The sequence below is a fragment of the Cicer arietinum genome, chromosome 3 (genome assembly GCF_000331145.2).
Source record: "Cicer arietinum cultivar CDC Frontier isolate Library 1 chromosome 3, Cicar.CDCFrontier_v2.0, whole genome shotgun sequence".
In the NCBI taxonomy this organism is placed as follows: Eukaryota; Viridiplantae; Streptophyta; class Magnoliopsida; order Fabales; family Fabaceae; genus Cicer; species Cicer arietinum.
This window is the reverse complement of record NC_021162.2, coordinates 73593522-73603794: the sequence shown is the minus strand read 5'-3', so window position 1 is coordinate 73603794 and position 10273 is coordinate 73593522. Positions and strand designations below refer to the sequence as shown.

The 10273-nt window shown below is 34.0% G+C and overlaps 2 protein-coding genes across 2 annotated transcripts; both read left to right on the top strand.

Annotated features, from left to right (window-relative positions):
- The first annotated feature begins 1090 nt into the window (after nucleotides 1–1090).
- On the top strand, nucleotides 1091–4934 carry LOC101502631 (uncharacterized). Its single transcript, XM_004494372.4, has 6 exons — nucleotides 1091–2153; nucleotides 2721–3363; nucleotides 3435–3535; nucleotides 3635–3724; nucleotides 3809–3936; nucleotides 4360–4934. Exons 1-6 carry the CDS (start codon nucleotides 1461–1463, stop codon nucleotides 4562–4564), a joined length of 1860 nt encoding a protein of 619 aa, XP_004494429.1. The 5' UTR covers nucleotides 1091–1460; the 3' UTR covers nucleotides 4565–4934.
- A 1228-nt stretch (nucleotides 4935–6162) lies between these two features.
- Nucleotides 6163–9844, top strand: LOC101502320 (ATP-dependent Clp protease proteolytic subunit 5, chloroplastic-like). The gene is made up of 9 exons (XM_012714012.3): nucleotides 6163–6353; nucleotides 6658–6780; nucleotides 7015–7129; nucleotides 7215–7307; nucleotides 7555–7600; nucleotides 7688–7760; nucleotides 8139–8173; nucleotides 8325–8413; nucleotides 9306–9844. The coding sequence occupies exons 1-9, from the start codon at nucleotides 6253–6255 to the stop codon at nucleotides 9501–9503; spliced, it is 873 nt and encodes a 290-aa protein (XP_012569466.1). The 5' UTR covers nucleotides 6163–6252; the 3' UTR covers nucleotides 9504–9844.
- Nucleotides 9845–10273: the final 429 nt, after the last annotated feature.

The following is a 10273-nucleotide window of genomic DNA, read 5'->3' as shown; positions in this document are numbered from 1 at the left end:
ATACAACTTTAACAAACATCTTTACCTCTTAAATCATTGTATTAGAAAAACATCCAATAATGAATTACCACTTTAATAAAACACTTACTACAATCACAAACAATTGAGACAGATTGCTAGACACAGTACATATTTTTAATGTAGTGAATAAGAATAAAAACAAAATAATAAGTGAGAAACAACAGAACCAACGAAAAGCGATGAAACGAGTGTGATAATTACTACCACCAAAAAAACATATAAAGAAGAGATAAGAGAGACAATGACCACAAGACATTTATATTCTTCTAAATCATGCTCTAAGACTCTAACAAATCTTCATAAACACAAATAATTAGACTAATACATTTCACAAATAAATTCAATTATATTGCTTTGAAACAATTAATAAAACAAAAATTGAAATAAGAGAAATAAATCTAACAAGTAAATGGACCTCTATGTGGAAACAAGATTTGAGAGCAAATATCGAATGCATTTAGATTATGAGCAAATACTATATTATATAACATAACCCTATTTATATTAAAATTGTACCATATATAGTACATAGATAATTCATGTGAGTATTTAAACGAGGATATATTTGTGTCATTCCAAAAAAATTCAATCTAAGCGCATTCATCCCAACTTATTAAAAGATTTATAAAAGAGAGCTTTTAAGATATACATGATACATTAACAATAATTTTACAATAATTTTTTTTTACTAAAAGCTATTGTAGAAATTTAATGTCAATTATAGGTCTTGAATCAAGACACTTAATCCAAATGAATCAATTATTCGTTGAGATAAACATAAACAACGAGAGTTTCTTTTTCGTAAAAGGCACTCGAAATACATATATAAAAAACATAATTTTCATATCATTCAAAAAGTATAATTTTAAACAAACATATAAAATTATTATTTTTTTCAAAACACTTTGTAAGATATGTATGATATTTTTTTTTTAATTTTATATATAAATGTGAGACGAGAAAAAAAATCCCTAAAAACACGTGGGATTATAATCACAAGCCCAATCCACTTAAGAGGCCCACCATCTTTAACTAAAAAAACAATATTTAACAATTATTATTACACTAATCCGAAAAATTCGCAGCTTGTTTGTAGTATCGGCGAGTTCAACTTCCCGGAAAATGGAAACGGAGTTGATCCTCGGCCGCCATTAACAGTAAAAAAAAATCATCCAGGTTTTCTTTGTTATTTTCTTTCAATTTTCTTGGACGCGATTCAAACGCGACTTGCGACCGCGATTCTACTAAATTGCGTCGCAGCAGTAAATATCAACTCCTCACCGTGATTCCCCGGTTAGCCTCTAAAACGGTTCAATTATCAACATAGTTTAATTTGTTATCACTTGTATTGTAATTGAGACTGTTTTTCCTCATTAGCAACTAGAATTCTGAATTGTTGTGTGTAATACTAATAACATTGTTTGTATAACAAGTTTTTAATGGAAGATTTAGGGTCTAACCGTTTTGATGGTATAACCACTGCTGTGAGAAGGAAGAGAAGCCAAACTTCTCGTCGGCCGCGGCCTGATTCGCAGCCTGTTCCTGATCCTGAATTTCATGATGAACTGACTCCATCATCATCAACACCTCCTTCAGAGGATGTTGATAAGGTCACTAGTGATGAGAATGTTGGTTATGATAATGACAATAATACAAAAAGAAAAGAATTTAATCTGAATCAGTGTGTTACTCATACTTCTTCTGTTGTTGGAGCAGAAGAAGATGATGATGATAAATTGCTTAGAAGAAAAAGTAAAAAAGATGGAGGGTTCCATGGATTTTACAATAGTGAGTCTGGACGTAGTGGTTTGTACAATAGACGTAGTAGCGAAGGTGTTCTTGCTCCTGCGAATTGGAAAGGTTCGAGTAAGGTTAAGGATGGTTTGGATTCGGAGTCAAAAAATGCTGATATCTACGTTGGAAGGAATTCTGAGAGTATGAGTTTAGGGCAGTTTGGTGTTTCTCAGGATGGATTGGGGAATGAGAATAGGGTTAAGAAGGTTAAACTCAAGGTTGGTGGTGTGACGCGTACTATACAAGCTAACTCTGCTTCTAATAGTGCATCGGGAAGTGGATCGAATTCAAAAAGCTCTCGGTTATCGGATGCCTCCAGACCGCGCCAAAAGCAACAGGTAATTCTGGTTTTGGATATTTTTTGTGACATTTTATTACTCAGTATTTATAGTTATTCATTATGTTAGAGATATAAAAACCATTAAATGTTGTCACCTAAATGTTTGCACTTTAGGAGATTTGGTCCTTGACATGTTATCTTAGCTCAATGTCCTATTAGTTACGAATTTGATCTGCATTGTCTCGTTTCGTCATTTAAATGTAACACAATATAGAGTGGGCCTGGACATTGATCATATGCTTCAAGCCCAAAGAGCTTTTGCATTGGCGGAATTTAACATATTTAAGTACCTCCGCCTTACGCTTAGTTGACTTTTGATGCCTTATATGGATTTTGGTCTACGATATTTAGTGTTTTCACAACTATTGATTCGTTTGCTTCTTATCAAATGTCGTTTCGCGAGAATATCGAAGCGTATCGTATCTGACGTGTCTGCGAGAAAGTAGGGGTGTTTACATTTTATTTTTATGGTAGAATATCTTCAGCCATGATTTCTTGTCTATAAATATAAGAATTTCCATTTTATTTTTTAACCTACAAAATTCATTTGATTGTGTTATTACAGAGTAATTCAGACGATAATAATTCTCCATCTGATAAGAGGAGCGGCCTCCAAGGCCTTCCGTGGAAGGATTTCTCAAGGGGTGGTTTTGGTCTTGGGAAGGGGGAGTCATCGATGGGGAAGATATCCGGAAAGAACACATCTAGCAAGCAAGGAGACAAGTCTGAACCTGTTCGTAAGAGCAAGAGAGTACCCAAGAGACGAGTGCTGGATGGGGAATTCGGTGATGACGATGATGCTGATGATGAGATTCGCTACTTGGAAAAGCTGAAAACATCAAAAGTTTCTGCAGTCTACAGAGACGAAGAAGAATTAAGCAAGAAACATCGAAGACTCTCTAGCGTCTCTAATATGGACAATGCAGCCTCATCAAGGTCGGGCAAAGACGGTAAGAAAAGGTCTAGATCTGATAGGCTGTATGAGGATACAGATTATGACGATGAAGAGGAATCAGGGTCTGATGGAGAGCTTGAGGATAAGAAAAAGAAAAAGCAGAGGAAGGAATCTGTTGATGTGTTGATGGACAGTAAGAGGGAAATGACTCTTACAACGCGTCAACGAGCCCTTCAATCAAGCAAAGATGCATCTGCATCTAGTACGAGTTTAATTGAGTTTCCCAACGGATTGCCTCCAGCCCCACCTAGAAGTGAGTATTAATTGTACTATTTTGTTATATCAATTTCATACCAGAGTCGTTAACCATGTTCTCGACTACAGAGCAAAAAGAGAAGCCTACGGAAGAGGAGCTGCTATCAAAGAAAACTGAGGCTGCCAATAGGCGTAAAGTGCAAGTTGAGAAGGCTGCTAGGGAATCCGAGGTTTGTTTTTGTTCTCTAAATTACAGTTTTTTTCCCCTCCTAATTATGTTCAATTTTATGCTGGAACTGGAAGACATATCCAATTAAATCATTTTCTAGGCTGAAGCTATCAGAAAAATACTTGGTCAAGACTCCACCAGGAAAAAGAGAGAGGATAAAATAAAGAAGCGCCAAGAAGAACTGGCACAGGTTTGGCAGCGTTGAATGAATTTGTTACATTCTATTTCAACTTTTTTGTTGGCTTTCAGTTTTTTATAAAAAAATTATTTGCAGGAGAGGGCAGCCAATGCACAAAGGCTTGCAGCAAATACCATCAGATATGTGACGGGTCCCACTGGGACAATTGTGACTTTTCCTGAGGAAATGGGGCTCCCTGCGATTTTTAACTCCAAACCTGTCAGGTATCAAGCTATGTTAATTTCCTGTTAAACTATCTTCCTGGTAACTTGTTTATGTATGTTTGCCAAAGTAGGAGAAAGAAAATGTAAATGGTGAAAACTGATAAAATTGTGTGTTATTTACCAAAATATAAATCTCAGTGTTTGCTTTTGGGTTTAGATATTTCCATGATTTTGACAACAATCATTTGGCAGAAGTTAGATACTCATTTGTGCATGCGCTTCGCTATTTTGATGTATGGAACCTGTTTGACTGTCTTCTTGAGAATTCTTTGTGACGTGTATGGCAAATAAAATAAGAAGGGATACAAATTGTTTTTTAAAAAAAAGACTGATTAGATGCTAGAAACTCATCATGTAAGATTGTTTGGAAAACACATTAAAACGTTCCTTCTTTGCTAATGACATCATTGAATATTGTTTCAGCTATCCTCCACCTCGCGAGTTGTGTGTTGGTCCATCATGTACGAATCCATATAAGTACCGGGATTCAAAAACCAAGGTTCCTCTTTGCAGTCTCGAATGCTACAAGGCTGTCCACGAGAAGACTGCTGATGAAACTGCTGTACAGGAGAAGACTTCTGATGAAACTGCTGTCCAGGAGAAGACTACTGATGAAACTGCCAGATGATGCTGTCAATAGCCCTCCATTGCTGGCTTGTATTATTAGTTATATGTCACCATAGAAATTTTTATATATGATATAGACTTTTAGGCTAGAGCAATTGCGCGTTGAGCGTTTGGCAGAGTAATCATATTGCGGATTATTCATTGCTCCATTATGCATTTTTTTAAATGTTGGTATAAGAGGTTCTGTGATAATAGTATACAGTCAAGTTGAAACGGATACAGGATGTACATACCTGTCTTTTTCCGTTTCTTACCCAGGTTTTTTAGCAGCAATGCTAGATAGAAGTCATTTTGGCAATAGCTTGCAATGCAGACGGTAAAAGGAACTTCTAAAATTTTCTTTGAATGAATGACATTTATAATAGTTGGTACTTGTGTTGGTACTTTGATATTTCCAATGCTCACTGTCAATATCGCTGGTGTATGTTTGTTAAATGGGGGTGGTCTGATATTGACTCTTCAGAGCTCATATTGTGAATCGCTCATTGTCGTGCATGAGATTGTGACATTTGTGGTGTCATAAGGGGTGGTTTCAGTTGGGAACAAGGATGGCCTCCATGTTGAATCTAATGAGAAAGTGTCTTAGGTTCCGTTTCAGAGTTTGGAGCATTGTTTTCCGAACTGGCTACACACTGACCGGTTCAATCGGTAGAATTGGGGACTGACCAATTTGTGAACTAGTTCAATTCTGGTCGGTTCTAAGTTTGTAAGAAGCGGACTGAACTAGATTGAATTGTAGTTGGTTTGACATGCCCATTTGTTTGTTCAATTTTTGTTATTTTTTCTAATTTCTTTTAACTCAGTTATTTGGTTCAACCGAGGTTCTATTTAGCCTATTGAATAGGAAGATTTGGAGTGGAGAGGTGTTGAGGTTTTTGGAAAGATGAAAGTAGAGGAAAAGAGATACAATTTATTTATTTATTTATTTGAGTGTTTTTGTAGAGATAAAAAATTTAAATTTAAATATATTTTTAATCCTTCTAATTATAATTTATTTATATATTTATTTATTTTGATTTTTGTAAATTTTTTTGTTTGATTAATATTTTTGCAAATATAGTTTCACTTTAAAATAGTCATTTCATTCAATTTCTATTACGGAAATTGTAATACCATTAAAACATGATTTTCATTTGTTTTTTTATTTATAAAAATATGTATTTTTAATAATTTAATTTATATACAGTTAATGTAAAAAGTTTTTAGAGTGATAATAAATCATAACCATATAATATTAAAAAATATTTACCTTCTAAAATAATAAATATAAGTGATTATGATATCCTAACTTTAATTAATATTTTATCTTATTTTCATGAAAATAATTTACTTTAAAAATTTATAATCAAAATAAAATAATATTTTAAAGAATGAAAATCAATAATAATTTTGACAAAATAAATATTCCTAATTTACATACAATTTAAAAAATAAAAAATTATAATATTATAAATAAATAAGATAAAAGATATATAATATAATTTGTCAGTAAAATCAATCTCAAGTATCATTATCCTGAACATCTTTACTCAAATTTGAAGTTCAAACATTTTAGATGAAATTTACGGTTATGTACAAGATAAAAAAATCCAACACATACTTTATAGCATTAATTAACTTCGGTATAATTGATAACGCTCTGATATAATACAGTTCCTTCTTGATAGTTGAAGCAAAGCAAATCGAATAATGGCGCACTCATCCTCTATTCGATTTGGCTCTCTTCTTCTTTCCACATCTACCCCTACTTCTTCTTCTTCTTCTTCCTCACACTCTTCTCGCTTCTCCTGGTAACCAATTTTCTTTCCTTATTAACCGTTATATGCAATTTTTAGTCTTTCCTTTTGACTCTTGTTGGAATATTATCTTATTTTTATTTTATGACAAATTAGGTTTTCTGTTTATTACCCACTTTGTTAATATTGCCTTGAATTTAATTGTTTGTTATTGTTTGGAACATTGGAACAATAACAGCACCAACCCATTTTTTTATTTTCTTTTGGGTTTTTTGCAATTGAGCATAATTTACTATTGAGCATATACTGTGGTTATTATTTTTGTATCATGTGGATGAAGTTCTGCAATGATTTACAGGAATTTGGGAGGAAGTAGAAAAGTTACTAAAAAATCTGCTTTGAAGGTGAATGCTGTGTATGCTAATGGTTTTTTGGCACCTGAGGCTGAAAGGAATTCACCTCATGGAATTTGGTCCATCAGGTTTTTTCATTTCATTTTTCTTGTTAATTTGTTTTAATGCGTGCTTGAATTGGCAGTGAATTTGGCAAAATCGCTCCCTTTATTTTGACAAACACTATACTTTGGAACTTCAACCAAATCATAATGCCACCTCAATTACGCCAAACTTACTGCTAATCCAAACGTACACTTTGGCTTTTAGCTTTTAGCTTTTAACTGTCTCATATATTGACTTGCTTTTGTATGTCTTTGAAGGGAAGATTTGCAAGTCCCATCTTCCCCTTATTTCCCTGTATATGCACAAGGACAAGGACCATCACCGATGGTGCAGGAGCGTTTCCAGAGTGTTATTAGTCAGCTTTTTCAATATGTAGGTTTCTCTTGATTTTAATCAGGTTTTGGTATGAAGCTGCAGTTTAGTCTTTTAATTATTAATAATATGTTTTGGTATTTAGAGAATAATACGGTGTGGAGGACCAGTTGATGATGATATGGCTAACATCATAGTTTCTCAGCTTCTTTACCTTGATGCTGTGGATCCCAACAAGGTTTGTTCTTCATTTTTTTTTCTGGTTAGCTAGCTCATTGTTTATCTTTATATGTCTTAGACCATGCAAAGCAAATCCCTTTGCATTTCTTGATGATTACACTCGGCACTTGTATTTTGGTTTTACCCTCATTTACTATATGGATATTACCCTGAATCTGTCTTTAATACTTCTTAGTATATCTCAAGCTCAATTTTTTGTAGTACAAGTTCTTACTCAACTACTAATTTTGTGATATTTCGATCAGGATATTGTCATGTACGTCAATTCTCCAGGAGGGTCAGTTACAGCTGGTAATACTTAATTTTATGTAGACTTAAAAAAGGGAAATGTATTTTTTTCTTAAAGGACTGATGCAGTCAACCTTTCTTTTTTGGTAGGCATGGCAATATTTGATACTATGAGGCACATTCGACCTGATGTGTCCACTGTTTGTGTTGGATTAGCAGCAAGGTAAGCTTCAGTTCTTGTTTTGCGCAAGATCGCCTTAATTCTCACAAGTTTCCACTAGTCAAAGCTGTCATTTGAATGTCTCGATCTTGTCTGTGTACTGATAGAACTTATTACTAATTTCTGTTGAATGCTAGGAGAATGAATGTATCAAATATTTATCATCTTAAGACCCTTCCTTCCCCACTACAACTGTCGGTGTGATTTCTTATGATGATATATGTATGGAATGGTTCCTGTAATATAAATTTCTTGATAGCATTGATATTATGGCACTGAAATTGATTGATAGTTTGTAGTCTGCTTGATACTTTTGGTTTTTAAGTAAATCTTTTACTCATTCAAACTAATATTATGCATGTCTGACCTTTTTGTGAGCAGTATGGGTGCTTTTCTGCTAAGTGCAGGGACCAAAGGTAATGATTCCCTTAACTTGCAATGCTCCTAGGTTTTTAATTTTGTTTCGGACTTTTTAATTTTCCCTAGCTTTTGCGGTTATTCATATCTCTTTTCATCGGTTAAAAGAAAAAAGCTTCTTCTAACATTATCCCTTCCTCACTTCTGAAGGAAAGAGATACAGCTTGCCAAATTCAAGGATAATGATTCACCAACCGCTTGGTGGATTTCAGGGAGGGCAATCTGACATAGATATTCAGGTATTGACCTCGTTTTTCCATCTCATTTCCTTTTATTAGTTTGTATACTTTTTATACTGAAAAATATAACCTATCTAGATAGTTGAAATTGGACAAGCATTATGTGTTCTGCCCTTTCGAAAGACCCAAATCTGTCTTTCATTGAGGTTGATGAAAATCCATGGATAGAAATAGAAGTGCATTATGCTTATGCAGCCAATGGACCAAATTGGTCCCTGGTGTATAGAGGGAAAAATCCTTACCGGGAAATTTAAATTAATTTCTACACTTTGCTACCAGAAATGACTTATTCTGCTGCGGTTATATCTTATATGAAATTTTATCCTTGGTTCAAATCACAACTCTTGAGATTCGTTTAAATATGAAAGAGTACATAAAGTAAATTGAAAAGTTGCGGGGTGTCGTCTGTCGTAGTACGTTTCCCCTTCACTCCACTCGCAGGTTCTTGCTCGTGGATATCTTAGTTTGAGAACTCTCTTTAAACTAAAAAATACTGGAGGCTGTTCAACTGATGCTGTTTTTGCATTTCCACCAACCAAGTCAACCTATGAAATATCTCAATTAAGCAGTCTAATCTATCATTCATCAGATGAAGTAATCCAAACTAGTATTAGATCAGTTTCTGATATATATGGGAATACAAAATCAGTATAAGATGTCCAAAAATCAACTTTCTTTATCATTCTCTATCATTGTATTGTTTGGTTTTAGTAGCACTTTGGTTGCAATGAGTTCCACTTTGTTTTCTTCGACATCGCACAATTCACAAATAGTAGTACCACCTATGACTTTGTCAAAAGGGGCCTCATAGATTTGCTAGTTTACTTATTCCTGTAAAAAAAAGTATGACAAGTTCTTATTAGATAAACTAATTATTAGTCATTATCCTCAGGCAAATGAAATGCTGCATCATAAGGCAAACTTGAATGGGTATCTCTCCTATCAAACTGGCCAAAGTTTAGAAAAGATCAACCAGGATACTGACCGTGATTTTTTCATGAGTGCAAAAGAAGCCAAAGAGTATGGACTCATAGACGGTGTCATCATGAATCCTCTCAAAGCTCTTCAGCCATTATCAGCTGCAGCATAGGGTAACGAAAGGGTTAGCGTTTGAATTTGAGAGAGGGAGGTTGTTGCTTCATTGCTGAGTAAACCGAAGTGTTAAGTAAGAACAATCAATCTTCCCATGTTGATATCCATTTGAAAATGTGCCCAAAAGTTGAGGTAAAAATGAACTCAGGATGTTTTTGCCCCTCCTTCAAATCTTCAAGCTTTTATGTTCTGTTGTGATCATGTATCATCAAGATTCAATATAGTGTAATTGGATTATATTTTTGACCTATTGACTTCATTATTTGATTGATACTGTTCTAATTACAATTCAATTATTACGGGATGGTGATGAAATCTGGTTTTTGTCACCAATTATTACTCTGCGAGCACGCCACCATTCCCATGGTGTTATTTGTTATGTGTTTATACATTGGTAGTTGTTGGTTGGAACTTTGGTCTAATTCTTAGTAGTTATTATGCGGTGACAAAAGTTATTTAATGAAATTGGTGTATTAGACAGATCTATATGCTCTACTTAGTCTGACCCATTGGCCCACTAAGCCTACATGAGTTAAGTCTGACTTTATTATTTGTAGTCCGCTTGAAAATGAATTAGATATGATCTATCTTTTTTATGCTCTAAGTTGTACTCAATTAACCCATTTGACAACTCTAGTTGAATGTTATATCCTAACAAATGATAGTTAGACTTAGACATTCTTTTCCTTTGCATATTTGAGAAGTTTTATTTTTCTTTTCTTTCTCTTTACTTTAACCCCTGTAATGAATATAAGTAAAACATTTTAG

Bases quoted from the DNA above. Each gene is read 5' to 3' on its own strand.
- LOC101502631 (XM_004494372.4), top strand. From the start codon at position 1,461: ATGGAAGATTTAGGGTCTAACCGTTTTGATGGTATAACCACTGCTGTG. The intron at 3,536-3,634 runs GTTTGTTTTTGT...ATCATTTTCTAG, and splicing joins AGGCTGCTAGGGAATCCGAG to GCTGAAGCTATCAGAAAAAT. The intron at 3,725-3,808 runs GTTTGGCAGCGT...AATTATTTGCAG, and splicing joins GCCAAGAAGAACTGGCACAG to GAGAGGGCAGCCAATGCACA.
- LOC101502320 (XM_012714012.3), top strand. From the start codon at position 6,253: ATGGCGCACTCATCCTCTATTCGATTTGGCTCTCTTCTTCTTTCCACA. The intron at 7,761-8,138 runs GTAAGCTTCAGT...TTTTGTGAGCAG, and splicing joins TGTGTTGGATTAGCAGCAAG to TATGGGTGCTTTTCTGCTAA. The intron at 8,414-9,305 runs GTATTGACCTCG...CATTATCCTCAG, and splicing joins AATCTGACATAGATATTCAG to GCAAATGAAATGCTGCATCA.